Here is a 15,997-nt window from a genome sequence, read left to right as displayed (position 1 = left end):
CTTAACTTAGTTTTAAACAAGCTGATACCTCCCCCCCCCCCCCCCCCCCTATTTGAACCACAGCTACCTATCTTCTTGCTTATGTCTCTTGTAAGACACTTTTCCTGGTGGCTATAATCTGTTTGGGGGTGTGGGTCTCTGAGCTAAGACCACTGATGTTTGTGCCCTCATATATTGGTTTTTCCACAAAGACAAGGTTCAGCTCCATCTACACCTACTTTCCTACCCAAAGTAGTTTCACAAAACTGAGGACATCAGTCTGTCTTTTTTCCAAAAACCCCACAGCACTGATAGGGAGCAGGTACTTCATTCTGTAGATGTCCTACATGCCTTGGCTTACGTTCCACAGCCAATCCAACAGGTACCACTAGGGGAAACTCCAGCAGTCATGCAAGCAGTGCACACTCACCTCAAAGAATAGTTACAAGAGACTGGTAGCCAACGGGGTGTTTTTAATATATTTTTATATTAGATTCATTTCTAATTACACAAGATATAGGGTGGGTCTTTGCTTACCACAGAAATTCAAATTTTACGCTAATAGTTTAAAGTTGGACAACTATTTTGTTTTTAAACACATTTAACAATGTTTGTTCAATTTTATACACTTTTTTTTCCCTGTTTTGATGCATTTTGTTCTCAACGTTTTTACGGTATTTTATTAAAACATTGGTTTTAAATCTCTTGTTGGAGTACTTTGAACGTGTTTCTATCATCATCCTTTTCCTTAAAGTGAAAGGACCCAGGGCCATTTTTAATGTGCAGTATTATAGTTTAAAATAACCTGCCTGAAATGAAGAGGCGAGAACAGCGGGCCCCCTGCCTATTGCAGGTAGACCTCGGCACTTGCGCCCTACGCGAACGCCGTTCATTGGTGCGCTCCTGTGCCACAGGGCAGCTCTGCCTGAGGCTGGACTCTCACATTCAGGGATGCTCCGAGGGAACCTCCTATCGCGCCACGTGGTCTAGACTCGCTCCCTGCTCCCGCCGCACAGGCCTGCTGGCGGAAGAACGGACCCCAGCCAGGCCGCGGAGGGAGCTGTCACGCGCTGCTCTAAGCGGTCCCCCCGGTCCTGGCGCGAGGCGGCCGGTAGATCACTGCCCGAGGAGTCTCCTTCCTCCGCACCCCGAGACTCCCCGGCCCGAGCCCCGCACAGGGCTGCTCCCTGCAGCTCGCACTCGCGGCAGCCGCGTTCCCGCCAGCCCTACGCGGCGCGCTCTCAGTGCCACGCCGGAAGCGGAAGTGGGATGCGGGGCCGCTGGGAGCGGGGCCGGGCCGGGAGGATGCAGGCGGTGGCCCGGCACGTGGTGTGCGCGCTCTCCGGGGGGGTGGACAGCGCGGTGGCGGCGCTGCTGCTCCGGCGGAGAGGTGAGGCGTGCGCCGGCCGGTGCTGTGCGGGGGCTGGGAGCGGTGGGTGGCGTCCGGTGGCGCGGAGGAGGGCTGGGGCGGGGGTCAGCAGCCTGCGGCTCTTTACGGACCTCAGTGTGGCTCCCGTCGCCGTAACTGCAAAGTGAAAAGGGCCTGGTTGCTTTCGATCAACGGTGAGCGTCTAAAAGCCCGGCAAGGAACAGCTCAGATCTCAGTAGCCATCGCTGCGTGATCTCCAAAGGTCGGATAACTCCGCTTGACTGTGTACGGTGCATTGCGGGGTATGAGACGGCGTCTGTCTTTTGGTGCTGTTGCTAATGAAGTCTTGATTTCGAAAAGGGAGAGGGAGCTGGCGGCAGTCCTGCGGTGACGGGCAGCGCACGTTGTCAGAATGAAAACTGAAATTAAGTATGAAGTAAAACTGGCATCCCTAGAACAGATTCGGGAGCGACAGTTGGAAAGACAGTGGTACAAACACACACAAGGCGTGAGGAAGTAGAATGTGTAAAAAGTTTGTGGACATCGTGTAGCAAACGTGTATTGCATTACAAATCGTTGTGTGTCTGTCCTGTTCTTAAAATAGGGGTTACAAAAAGTATGGTTTGATGTTATTAGTTAAGGAGCATTTTGTATTCATATGCATTGCAGCTCTTGAATTACTGAATTTTTACCAAATGTGAAAAAAATGTCTCTCTCTCTGCTATTTTGGTTGCTGGCCCCCGAGCAGAGGTGTTTGAGGCTGGTGGCAGGGCAGGGAGGGAGAGGGCTGGGGTGCCTGGTTACACAGAGGATGGGAGGAGAGAAGAGCTGGAGAGCCTGTAGCCAGTGACATGGGGGAGACAGGAGAAGGGTTGGGGTGCCTGAGGCTAATGACACGGAGAGTGGGATAAAAGGATTGGTGTCCCTCGTGTAGGATGGGGAGAATGAGAGGGAGAGAAGAGGTGCCTCTGGGCTTTGACGCTTGATGGATGGGAGGGCTATGATGTCTGGGGCTTGTGATTTGGAAGAAATGCTGGAGTGCTTGGAACCTGTGATGGGGGGGATTTAGGAGTGTGTGGGAGTGCCCCTGTAATCAGTTGTTGCCTGCCACTGCATCGTGATTGTTGTCATGACGCCACATCTCCTGCATGTGTGTGGTTATACCAATTCATTCCTTGCTGATTTAGTAAGACCCATACAAAAGCTCATTACCTATTAAAATTGTTAGTCTTTAAGGGGCTACAGGACTGCTTGCTTTTTTGTGAAACTATAGACTAACATGAGACTATTATGAAGCGGGACTTTGCCCACGAAAGCTTATGCTCCAAAATATCCGTTAGTCTATAAGGTGCTGCAGGACTTCTTGTTGTATTATGACAATGTTTATATGAAAGTTTTGATACCAAGGTTGAAGACTTAGTGAAGTCCCTTCTGTACTTACACAGTAAGAAAGAATTCCTTATTTTCAAACCTGAAAAGCTGTTGAAAAGAGTTGCTGTCCATGAGTCAACCACGCATTGACTCCCACCCCTCCTCCTCGGTTTGGCTCATTCTAATGTGAATAGATAAGAGCCAGTACTCAAAGAAGAAAAAATGGTTATTCACCTTTGTAACTGTTATTTGAGATGTTGCTCATGTCTATTTGATACCCACCCTCCCTTCCCACTGTTGGAGTAGCCAGCAAGAAGAAGCCGTTGGGTCGGAGGGGTCATATAGAGGGCTCCACACCAACACCACTCCTGGGGGCTCCACAGCGAACCCGATGAGTAGCAGCTAATGTAAAACTTTCCAATAGTTTGTGCGTGCAGCGCACATACCCCTAACATATGTAGTTACGAAGGTGAGCAACCATATTTTTTCTTGGGGTGTCTAGTGTTAAGAATGCTGAGGGGAAATAATGCTATTCGGAAGAAGTGAAGGAGCCTCACAACTGTTCACCAAGCACTCATCAATATGTTTTAATGTCTTGTCTGAGTGTTGTGCTATCTGTAGTGAGAAAATGTAGTGGGAAGATTTCTTTACGGGAATACTCAAAATGCTATTGACTAGTTAGGACATGGAAGATATATAGTTTGGACGTGATCCCTAAAGAATGTTTTCAGTATATGAATAATTCCTTTCCTTCTCCCTTAGGTTACCAAGTGACGGGGGTATTTATGAGGAACTGGGACATTCTGGATGAACAAGGAGTTTGTTCTGCTGATAAAGATTGTGAAGATGCTTATAGAGTTTGTCAGAAACTGGATATCCCTTTTCATCAGATTTCCTATGTCAAGGAGTACTGGAATGAAGTTTTCAGGTAGGATTCTTTTAGAGATATTGTCTTTAGATGTGTAGTGTCTGATATAGAGTTCATATGTGTACAGGAGAAGGTCAAGAATGCCAAATGACTGACAAGACAAGTTAGTGTCTGTGGAGTCAGAAGACGGTATAGAAATACTTAATATGGTCAAAATTATTATTCATTGTCTTACAAGTTTAAGATCAGAGTGTATATATATACTGACTAAGATAGATATGGGTCTGTTGGCATACTTAAGTACACTTTTTGAATTGACAGGTGGAATTTCTCTGAAATTAAGTTAATTCATTTACAGTATGTCATGCAGTTCCAATACCTCCCTCTTCCTCTCTCCATCCATAACAACTAGGTGCAGTTTAAGGGTGGATATTTTTAATAGGTACTTCAGTTACTTTAATTCACATAAAATTGGAGAAATAAATGTGCATATTAAATGACTTTTACTCTGAAATCCACTCACCACCTGCTTCATAAAAGCTGGCTTTCCTTCTTTCAACCTCTCTTGTGCTTTGTAGGCCAATGCCATATTTATTACAAATATTATTGTTGCAGTTTCATTTTTTTTTCCTGCAAGAGTTGTTTTATTCTGAAACAAATGTATTTGACTGGAAGGTAAGACTGTATACCAAGCCCTGCACCTTGTTTAGTATTGGACAGTGATTGGGCTAATTCCTTTAACCTGTTTATTTAATCTACAATAATATAACAATCTTAGACATCTTCACTTCCCCAACTATGGGTCCATGCTTCCTTCCTCACCACTACTTCACATCCTCCATTCCTTTGTGACACCTGCTTTGCTTTCCTCTTCTCACTTCATGCATCATTAGCTTCCCCCACCCCCCCAGTCTTCTCAGCAGAGAAATACAGTCAAGTTGCACGTAGGACCTCACTTTGCTAGCAAGGAAACAGTCTTTTGCCCAGAGGTCGTCTCCCCATTTTCCTTATTGATAGAGAAGAGTGAAGAGAGACATTCTCAAAGCTTCTCTGGGAGTCCTGCCTGGGCTCTCTAAATAAGAGAGATTGCAACTCAAGACGTTAAGCCTATGTTACTACTTTGTTCAGAAATTTCCATCTGCTTGCCCTGTATCTTCCCCCTTCAGTGGAGGGCTCACGTGCAGTTTTTTTTTACCGCAGCTCCCCTTCCCTCAGACTTTCTCTTCTGCCTCCTCAGACCATAAATTTACCCCTTCCCACAGTTTCTGCTTCTGCAGGCCTTTTCTTCCTAGGCCTGTTTAACCAAGAGAATCACTTAGTTCTTGCCATTTTTTGTGACCTCTCACCTGTGGTGGAAAGATTCAGCAGCCACTGGTATGCCTGATGGTGACTCTTTCTTATTAGAACTTCCTCTAACTGACACAAAGGGATTTTATGTTGCTCAAGAATGTAGATATTCCAGTCCCTGAGGAACGTAACTTACACTGACATAAACATTCGTGTGCACAGTGAGCTTCTGTGTTCATAGTTTATGCTGGTGGGAGAACTCTCTCCCATTGGCACAGAGCACCTTTACCGTAAATGTATCAGTGGAGCAGCTGTACCAATACAACAAGCTTTGCTGTTACCTACTTTCACAAGCTCTCTCTGGGAACTATATACTCCAGCAATTCCTTTCTGGCTTGAACTCAGCTTGGGGCTGTAGCCTTCTTTTCTGGCTACAGTACACTCTTATAAATAAATTTCCCATTTGCCCTTGCCTTAGAATGCCAAAGGATTAAAACAAGATCAATGTAGGTGTGGATAAGCCACCTGACTTAACTCATGCCATCTTTGTTAAGGGTATACTAAACAAAGGAAAAGCCATATTTCTTTGTCTTTTTAAAGTAGTCTATCTAACATAAAAATGTAAGGGCATGTCTGAGAGACTGTTTCAACACTTGTGTTTATAACTATATTTTTTTAAAAGTGTAAAGACCTTTTAATGAGCATCTACTGTTTGAGGGCACAATCCTGTGCTGTCAGTTTTAATCATTTGAATGGGAATTGCGGGCAAGATAGACCTTACAGCATCAGGCCGTAGGGTGTTTCAGTATATGTGTCCATCATCATGGTATTTAGCCATTGTTGTTAGTTGACCATTATTTAGGCACTTTGGGTGTGTCTACACTAGCTGGCTACTACGAAGTAGCTGGCACACCGTTGAAATAGCACGCGTCGCGTCTACACGTGCCGTGAGCTATTGCGATGTTGAAATCGACGTTAGGCGGTGAGACGTAGAAATCGCTATTCCTGTCCAAAGATGGGAATAGCACCCTACTTTGACGTTCAACGTCGAAGTAGGTCATGCGTAGACAATCCGCATCCCGCTACGTCGAAAGAGCGGGGTCCTCCATGGCGGCCATCAGCTGAGGGGTTGAGAGACACTCTGTCCAGCCCATGAGGGGCTTTATGGTCGCCGCGTGCAGCAGCCCTTAGCCCAGGGCTTCTGGCTGCTGCTGCTGCAGCTGGGGGTCCATGCTGCGTGCACAGGGTCTGCAACCGGTTGTCGGCTGTGTGGATCTCGTGCTGTGCAGGCTGAGTGTGTCTGGGAGGGGCCCTTTAAGGGAGCGGCTTGGGGCTTTGCTGGCCCCTTATTTTGACGGGGAGCACTTGTGTGTGTGGATGCTCCTCATTTCCTTCCGGGGTGGCTCCTTTCAACGTTCTCCATCGCTACTTCGACGTTGAACGTCGATGGCACCAGTCCTGGAGGATGAGCAGACTATACAAATCGAAGTAGCCTATTTCAATATTCTTACGTCGAAATAGGCTACTTCGACGTAGTGTGCTAGTGTAGACGTAGCCTTTGAGTATGTAATAAAGACTAATACAAGAGCCACTCAGATACTATAGGGATGAGGTCATGTTTGCCCCTACCTAAAAATATAAGTACTTAAGGGCTCTTCTTATTCTACAATACAAAGATGTTGAGACTAAATTTGAGAAAAATCTAGTAATGAATCCCTTACATGTTTGTTTCTTTCACAATGCATGCACTTAGTCTTATGCTCTCAAAATTAATAAGTACTCCTCCACACTTGAATAAATTACTTGACATTAATAAATGCTTATAGTCTTTGTACATTTATTTTACAGTTACCTTTTACAAGAATGTGAATTGGGAAGAACTCCCAATCCTGATATAGTATGCAACAAACATATCAAATTCAATTACTTTTTCCAGTATGCCCTGAATAACCTTGGTAAGTTGTCTTCAGGTATGTTTGCATATACCGCAAAAAAGCTAAAGTGGAGCGAACTCTTTTTAAAATCTTGGACAACGAGTCTGATCTCATGTTCAGAAACAATTTAAACATCTTTGTAGCCTGTATCGACTTTTGTAAAAGTTTTCTTTTAGTGTGTTTCCTGGGATGTAATTTTATTTCTGGGAACTGTCTCTTTTGTGAAGAGATGTTTAAAATTTACCTTTGAAGGTGCTCCTTGAAGCACAAAAAATGAAGATGGGATACAGCAGGAAATATTATTTTCCATTAAATATTGGGGCTGTATAAGGATTAAGAGAGCACTAGCTGGCTATGTAAGCTTCTCAGATATAATTGGTCTTCATTTTTGTTCCTATAATAATTGGTTTCTAAATATTTCTGTAATCTTTAATACTCTGAATACTGTGAAGTTCAAGTGCAATATATATTAAACTTGGTATAGGAGCAGATGCAGTTGCGACTGGGCATTATGCAAGGACCTCACTAGAAGATGAAGAAATTTTCCAACAGAAACATGTTGAAAGACCACAAGGGCTTTTCAGAAACCGATTTGAAGTTAGAAATGGTAAGTGGTTAATACGACTTTGTCACAGACTCACAGGCCCATTTTTCTCTCTCAGGTCTGTGGGCTTCTTGGCAGACATCTGAAAGGTGTTCTTCCCCTCCTTGAGGACAACTTGTCTCTGGGGTTAAGCCCTTTGACTCCTTCACTTCATGGATCACACCTCTAAGCTTTCGCCATGGCCTGGTCACACTTTGAGTGTCCTTCAGTGAGTCCGCTTGAACTGGACCCTTGGGAGAAGACTTGTCCACCAAGAAGAAGCACTGAGCTCTTTAGATTGTGGTGACACTCAACCAGAACTGTAGAACAAATGGATTTATTGGAAATCTGGAGCACAGCGTAGAAAGGTCTTGAGTAGCCTTTAGAACAGAAAGTTACAGCATAGTTTGTTTGGGTGTTCTGAGTTCAAGTGGGTCCAGACACCTCTGTCACTAGTCCAGGAGTGTTCCTCCTTCCAGCCAAACACAGTGTATTACATTCCTAAAACCCCTTTCCCCATCCTTTGTCTTCTTTCTTGGGCAAACAGATCACCTGGGTTTTTCTCTTCAGTCCTTTGTTCTCCTCCTAGCTAAAACCAGATGGCTTTCAAGTCTTAGAGAGCCTTTGGGTCACCAGTAACTAAGTTACAAAAGTGTCCTGGCCATTATCTGGGGCCAAGGCTTCTAACTGGGGTCACACCTGGTGCTTTGCGACAATAAACACCAATTTCCACCACTTAGTTAAACATGCAGCAAACGGGAAACTGAGGCAAGCTCACTTTTCATGTAAAACATTGAGAAGATTCTCCACTCTGTCACAGGGTCTTACGCAGTCATTAAAAGCAACATGAGCACTTTAGTTAAGGTTTTTCAAATAACTTTTTAAGATTTCTCCTTAATCACAGTTATATTTATAAACATTAAAGAAACTATATACAGCAAAACCCCCATTATCTGACTCCCGAATATCCAACACTCTGTTTTATCTAACACTGCCTGGGTTGGGGTGGAATGAGATAAAATAGAATGTAGGATAACAAGGGTCGGATATAGCTCCCCCAGCGCCAGCTACATGCCCTGGGACCATTGGAGGCTCCCCACCTGGGGTGCCTGGGGCTCCCCGGGCCAGAGGTGGCTACCTGCTGAACCAGCAGCTGGCTGAGGAGCTGGTCCCACGGCAGTCAGCACCAGCTTCCCTGATAGCTAGCTACCCTACCCTATGCCTCCATGTCCCTTCCTCCTCCCCAGTTATCTGACATATTTGGTTATCCAACCATGGGTCAGTCCCAATTGTGTTGGATAACCAGGCTTTACCTGTACATAAATGGCTTAAAGCTTAACATTTTCTTATGCAGTGTTGCCTTGCCCCTAGCATTCAGTCATGGTATTCAAGGGTCTTTGCTTCCAAGGTCACGTTTGCGCTACAGTACCCTGTTCTGTCCACAACTTTGCCCTCCATCTAAATCACATCTGATCTGGATCTTTTCAAGATAAAAAAATCCAACTAGAAATCCAAACAACCCTCTTGGGCTGATCCTCAACCCATCTGCAAGGGTGCTGGAACAATTTGTATAGTGGGGTGCTGAGAGCCATTGAAGCAAACTATAAAGCCTCTATATAATGGAAACCACTTCAAGCTACAGGATGCTACAGCATAACCCCCAGCCCAGTTCCAGCAACTATGCCATTCTGTGTTCAGTTCTCAGTTCCACATTGGGCTTCATGGTCCTTCTGTTGGAGCTTCTGTACACTTTCTTTGGGACAGGTAGGGGAATGCAGACCCTACTTTTACTTTGTGTTCCAGCCCAAGCACCCTATGTTAAGAAGCTGGGTCTTTGCCTTTAGACATGCTATTGTTTCTCTGGGCTGCTTCCTGCCCCCAGGGCCCTTTTGCTGTTTCCTAGCAGGCTATTGTTGTTACAGCATCTTCTCTGATTTCCGGGTCTCTCAGGCTCCTCTCTACGTCATCCCATCTCCTTGATCCTCCCTTGTAATGCTGACCTCAGGACTGCATCCCTGGCTGTTTCTCCTTTTCAAAGGCCCTTTACAGGACTAAATCCATCTCTCTAGCCTTTTTCCAGTACAGCTTTTCTAGTTCCTTACTCAAGAGAGAAGTATCTCACCGCTCCATTTTTTTCCTGAAGGTTTTTTCTCTCTCAACAGTCATCACTCATCCTTTTACAACTGTGGTTACTAATAATAATCAAGCCATCAGGTCACGATCAGCAGTGGGATAGCAGCCGCATCACCAGTGAGGCTGACCCCAATTCCCAACCAGTAACAGTTGCTCCCAATAATAAATACATATCAAGTTACCATCTCAGGTAACATCTTGACATTGTTAAACTTCTGTAGTCAAACTTCCTATGGTAATGCTTTTTTAAAGGTCAAAACAAAATTCTTTTTTTTGTTTTAAGAACAGAAGGCCAGATCCTCCGTGTATGACAAAAATGTTGCTTCTTTGCCTTCAGTGGAAATGATTTACATCATCAGACTACCAGACCCAGAATAATTAATTAATTCTGCTAAGCCTCGGTCATGTTCTCTCCAGATATTAGAAGTTATAGAGGAGAGGGAAGTGCAAAGGGGGTGCAGAACAATGTGACTCTGCAGGAAAGCCCAGGAGAAGGTAGTTGGGGCTGGGGGCGGGGTTCTAGACACAGGCCATGTGTTAAATTATATAGAATTGTAACTAAACTGGTATGTGAGTAGTATGAGTCAAGTTATGCAATATTGAAACAACTTGTGTATTCTTACCCTGTGCAGCTGTAAAACTCCTTAAAGGAGCTGACCTCATAAAAGATCAGACCTTCTTCCTCTCTCAGATTTCACAAGATGCTTTGAGGAGAACAATTTTTCCTTTAGGAGGCTTGACAAAAGATTTTGTAAAGAAGATAGCAGCAGAACATGGCTTTCATCATGTGTTAAAGAGAAAAGAGGCATGTAACACCTTATTAAACTTTTGATATATAATTATCTGTCATCATTTTTATTTGAACGTAATTATAAAAATTAATGCTTGTTAGGTAAACTTTAAATATAGTCATGGGTGATTTTTTTAATCACGTTCCATCAGATTAAATAAAATTACTTCTCGGTAGCATAATAGAATATACCTTAGGGCTGTACATTGATTAAAAAGTGTAATTGGGTGATTTTTTTTTTAAAAGGTAGTCATAATTAATCACGCTGTTAATAGCAGAATACCATTTATTTAAATATTTTGGCTGTTTTCTACATTTTCAAATATATTGATTTCAGTTACAACAGAGACTAAATTGTGTACAATGCTCACTTTATTTTTGAGTATAAATATTTGCTCTGTAAAAACCAAAAGAAATAGTATTTTCAGTTCACCTAATGTAAGTGCTGTAGTGCAGTTTGTTTATCATGAAAATGGAATTAACAAATAAAGAATTATGTACAAACTGCATTCAAAAATTAAACAATGTAAAGTTTTAGAGCCTGCAAGTCTGCTCAGTCCTGGTTTCTTGTTCAGTTAGTTACTCAGACAAACAAGTATCCAAGGACTAGTCCTGTTAGTCTGTATCTATAAAGACAGTCAGGAGTTCTGAGGCAATTTAAAGACGACAAGCCGAGCTAATCTGTTAGACCTCAAGGAGCCACAGGATTCCTCAGAAAAACAAGTTTGTTTACATTTTGTTCATTCTGCTTTTATATGGTGTTTATACTTTTTTTTAATAGAGTATGGGAATTTGTTTCATTGGTAAAAGAAACTTTGAAAACTTCATTCTTGAAGTAAGTAATGTTAGAATTGAAGTTTATAAATTCCCCAGGTCTGATTTTCCCCAGTAGTTTGTAATGAGACCCAGGAAAGGTCTTTTACTCAGTTTTTTTTTTCTTTCTGCTAGTACTTAGATCCTTGTCCGGGTAAATTTATTTCCATTGAGGATAACAGGGAGATAGGAACACACAAAGGTAAGCCTCTGCCTCTCCTTTATACATGATACTAATTGATTATATGTGTGTAATATACAACCATGCTGTTTGGAATGACTTGTTCTGAAAAATCCATAAGATCCATAATCCTATGCCTAATTGATCATGAAACCAAGTTACTATGGCTTTGGTCTGTCTCTAGTTTTCCTCTTAGTTTTATATTGCAATAAAAAGAAATAAACCATAATTATTGCTTAGTACCACTGATAGGTGAGGATCACTTTGTTGCCACCAGGACATGGTTACTTTTATGCAACTGCAACACTGCTGGCCTGATTTTTGTTTAAATGACTGGGTTTCAATTCCATTTTTGGGTAGAGCATCCTTTACATATTCAGAAACTTTACATTCCTTTAAAAATAGTACAGGTTGTCGTGCACAACAAGGTCTTTCGGGCAGTGACAGAACATCAGCACCAAATATATCAAGGTTCATCCCTCCTTTTCCTTCTCTTTTTCTCTGTCAGAGTCTTCCCGTCCAGAAGATGAGATGAGGCAGCTGCCACAGGCCCTGCATTTTTGGGCCCCGCAGCGGCTACCCCAGCCATCCTATGGACAGGACAGGGGACAACTGCCTGGGGGCAGGGTATCGGCAGTTGGCAGCAGCAGGGGTCATCTCCTGCGCTCACCATGCAGGCGATGCAAGTGGCAGGTGACCTGCTGCTGCCTGCCATCACCACACCCTGCCCCAAATAGTCCCTGGCTTGGTTTGTTGGGGAGGTGTTAAGGAAGCAGGGTGGGATGAAGTGGAGGAAGGGCAGGACCTGTGGCATGGGGTTGAGGGTTGTTCCCAAAGGCCCCACGCCTGGGGCACTGGGGGCAGAGTTGCCCTCTGCTCTCTGCACACATCTGCTAGTTGCCTCTTCCATTCTAGATTTTGTTACTGATAAATACTATTCTGGGTCTGCAAAAGAGTCTGAACCTAAGATCCCCAAACTAGTATGTGAAAAACTGGTGTTATTTTAGTGAATGTAATAGGAGTGAAACTGACTCATTAGAACTGTAATTAACAAGCTACATTTATCAAATGCACAAACTAAATAGTCTACAATACTGACAGTTTTTCTCTAATCTATTTCATTTATAATAGTCTTCTGGTATTTATAGCAATGGTAGGTACAGATTTCTTTGATAAAAACCTTTTTGAGTTTTTCCAATGGTGTCACTTTAATTTTCAAGGTATGAGAAAACTAGACATTTTTTACTCAGTGTTTATACTTCTGGAGAGAGAGGTTTGTATATTGGAAATATTTTGATGTCTGTTACCAGTGTTAAATTTTCATATTTCTATAGGTTATTTCCTGTATACAATAGGCCAGAGGGCTAAGCTAAGTGACCTCACTGAAGCTTGGTTTGTTGTTGAGAAAGATATAGCTTCAGGAAATATCTTCGTGGTAAGCTTATTTACACTGATACTGCGTTTGATTAATGCAGGCTTTGTGTGATTCCTGCTGCAAAGATTCTGATCTAATTCATGTAGAAGTCTTGGCTTTCCGTTTACATTAATATATCTCCTACATCTTGTCCAGAAATCTGGCTTTTGAGAAGTACAAAGTTGTTAGAACCATGGTTCCCAGCCTGGGGTCTGAGGTTATTGCAGGCTTGTCCATGGGGGAAAAAAGATAAGTAAAAATGATCAGAGAAAATAAGTTTTAAATAAATTTCAAAGTTACAATCTATTATTTTTAAATTAAGTATCTTCCAGTAACGTTGTTAATTGCTGTCTGAAAAAATCTATATGGTGATTTCCTTTTTCATTTAATGAAGTGTACACTGCAGCTAGAATTGGCTTTGTAGGTCCACGAATGGTTTGGGGGGTGATTGGGTGCCTGCAAACAGTTTGGGGGGGCATGTTTTGGGGGTCCACACTGGAGGAATGATTGGGAACCACTGTGTTAGAGATTTTAGCATGAACTGTGTCCCAAACTATTGGCAATCAACCTGCAATGTACTACTCCCAAAATGCAGGTGGTTTTTCTTATAGCTATTGCAGCACAATATAAAATATTTTATCTAAAGCATCTAATTTGCTATAGTGGTTTAGCAAGTTGCTAGAAAATGAAATATTGAACATGAGCAGTTTCATAGAGAAATGCCAGGCGAGGGTTGTGTGAGAAGATCACAACTGAGCTGGCATAAACATGGGGGTGAAGGGAACATAATGTTGAATATAATTTAGACTTGCTGTGGCATATTTTTTCATAAAAGACTTTAGGAAGCTGGTTGGAATCTAACAAGTTCTTTCTTTACTGGTGGATTAGCCTTTATTTTGCTGTGCCTCGGTGCGTTTTTTAAATCTGTGCTTTTATTCACAACCGTTATGTAATATCTGGCATAAACGTACATGCAACACTTTTTTGTATTTTAAGGCACCATCTACAGATCACCCTGCTCTGTATAGAGACCTACTGCGAACAGACCGCGTGCACTGGATTGCAGAGGAACCCCCTGCAGAGCTAGTTAGAGACAAAATGATGGGGTGTTCTTTCAGGTTTCAACATCGGATGCCACTAGGTGATTAAACTTTGGATATCCGAATCTGTTCAAATTCTGATATGAGTGATTGAAATATTGTCTAATAATTTCTCACAGTAGGTAAAAATATTTGTGCTAATTCATTTTTAAAGATTTAAAAAGTATTGTTTTTGGACACATCTTCAGTCATTAGACTTGCTGAAAAAAACAGTGGGGGGGAAAAAACAATTTAATTCATTGGGAATATAGTGTGAGCTAGTTGGTTGTTTAACATCTTTCTCTTTTAGTGCCCTGCATGTTAACTCTAAACCAAGATGGGACAGTGTGGGTGTCACTAGTCAAGCCAATAAGAGCTCTTACCCCAGGACAAGTAAGTGATGCCAGAATTGGTTCTCTTATAATTTGTTTACTAGCATCCTATGTTTTATTAACATTATTAGCATTTATTAACATAAATCAGTTAGAAGACCTTCAGAAAGTTCATCAACCCAATTTTACAGAACTGTTTCAGGTTATCGAAATAATCAGTCAGTTATTTTACTAGCATTCAGAAAGTTTTCTTCAAAAACCAAAATACAAGAAACTTGATTTATGAACTTGGAATCTCTCTAACACTCACTGCACTTCTTGTAAATATTCCCTTGAATGTTAGTGGACATTAGGTTTCTGCCTATAGGAGCTGATCCAATCTGTTATGGGTCTGCATACATGAATTGGGGAGTTTGGTTAGTGATTTGCTTATTAGAAACTCTATGATACTGATTTTCGTATTTGATATTTGACTGGGATAGTACTATTGATTTTATATGTCCAGAAGGTTATCTCTTTCTGACAGATTCACGTGCTACAATGTACAAGTGAAAAGAATTACATATTGGTAGGTAGCGTGACAGCCTTTCACACAGTAGAATTGAACTGAAAGAATTCAAAACCATACTATCGAATGTACAACTCAGCCTTTTGAAGAGGTGTCTCTGAAAGTGACACTCTACTTATGTGACTATCAGCCCATTATTGAAAACCTTTTCAAACAGAAAGTGCTACATAGTAACTGAGAGATTCCATCACCAAGGAAAATAATTAAAATGATTCTTACACTGATTTCTCGTGTACTACTGTAAATAATTAAAGCAACTGTCTTATTGTGTATTTCTCCTGTAATACTGTAACATTGCATGATGAAATTTTCGCTCTATTTTATATTTGTACCCATATAAGTCGACAGTTGTATCCATGTGTTCATTCTGTTTACACTCCCATTTTATGTAATGCGGTCAGCACAAGCACAAAGGAATACATTTAATATTACCTTGAATATTCAGGAAGTTTTACCATCTGACCTGTCCATCTTGGAGCGTGCACTTGATTAGTGCTCTAAAGAATGTTGTATTTGTTTGATAGTTTGCTGTCTTCTACAAGGGTGATGAGTGCCTTGGCAGTGGAAAAATCATGAGGCTGGGCCCCTCAGTCTACACCTTACAACAGGGAAAAAGGAGAGAGCAGGATTCAAGCCGTGTGTTAGATGAAGAGATCAAGAAGTTAGAACCAGCAACATAACACATTTTGAAAGACTTTGGAGAAACTGGAGCCTTGAAGTGATGAGCAATAACATACACAAACATGTTTCCTCAGATAAACTGTAACTTTCAGATGGTGAATTAAGAGAGTCCTGTCATACTATTTGAATGATGGTACCTTAGAGCAGAGGTGGGCAATAATTTTGATGGGCGGAGGGAAGGGCACTCCAAAATTTTGGTAAGTAGTCAAGTGCTCCTTTTTTCCATGAAGGGGTACAAGATGGTAGGCAGAAGGGAGCTTGGGGTGGGGGATTTAGGGTTCGGGAGGGGGTGTGGGGTCTGAGGGGGAGTTTGGGTAAAGCAGGGGATTGCGACTTGGGGCAGCAGATTGGGGCGCAGCACAGGAATGTGGTCTGGGGAAGGGTTGCAGGAAAGGGTCCAGGAAGGAGTTGTAACCTGGGGCAGGGGGGTGCAGAGAGTTTGAGTGGTGATTTGGGGCAGGAGGGGGTGGGGACTAGGGGCAGGAGTGGGGTGCAAGAGAGGGTGGGGTGCTAGAATCAGGCGCTGGCAGCGATGCAGCTCTCAGCCAACAGCCCAGAAGGACCCTCAGGCAGACTCCCTCCCTCCTGCCGCCCCAGACCACTCAAAGAAACTGG

The 15,997-nt window shown here is 42.6% G+C and overlaps 1 protein-coding gene across 2 annotated transcripts; it reads left to right on the top strand.

Moving 5' to 3' along the window:
* Positions 1–1,121: 1,121 nt before the first annotated feature.
* On the top strand, positions 1,122–15,633 carry TRMU (tRNA mitochondrial 2-thiouridylase). Of its 2 annotated transcripts, XM_075016057.1 has the most exons (11): positions 1,122–1,369; positions 3,482–3,647; positions 6,723–6,829; positions 7,293–7,415; positions 10,157–10,329; positions 11,096–11,149; positions 11,263–11,329; positions 12,643–12,743; positions 13,719–13,863; positions 14,112–14,194; positions 15,226–15,633. In XM_075016057.1, exons 1-11 carry the CDS (start codon positions 1,249–1,251, stop codon positions 15,379–15,381), a joined length of 1,296 nt encoding a protein of 431 aa, XP_074872158.1. In that variant the 5' UTR covers positions 1,122–1,248; the 3' UTR covers positions 15,382–15,633. The 2 variants fall into 2 exon arrangements, with proteins under 2 accessions (XP_074872158.1, XP_074872166.1); XM_075016065.1 differs by lacking the exon at positions 11,096–11,149.
* The last annotated feature ends 364 nt before the right edge of the window (positions 15,634–15,997 follow it).

Source organism: Carettochelys insculpta, chromosome 1 (assembly GCF_033958435.1).
Source record: "Carettochelys insculpta isolate YL-2023 chromosome 1, ASM3395843v1, whole genome shotgun sequence".
Classification (NCBI taxonomy): Eukaryota; Metazoa; Chordata; order Testudines; family Carettochelyidae; genus Carettochelys; species Carettochelys insculpta.
Note: the sequence above shows the minus strand (reverse complement) of the source record. Positions and strands in the feature narration are given on the sequence as shown.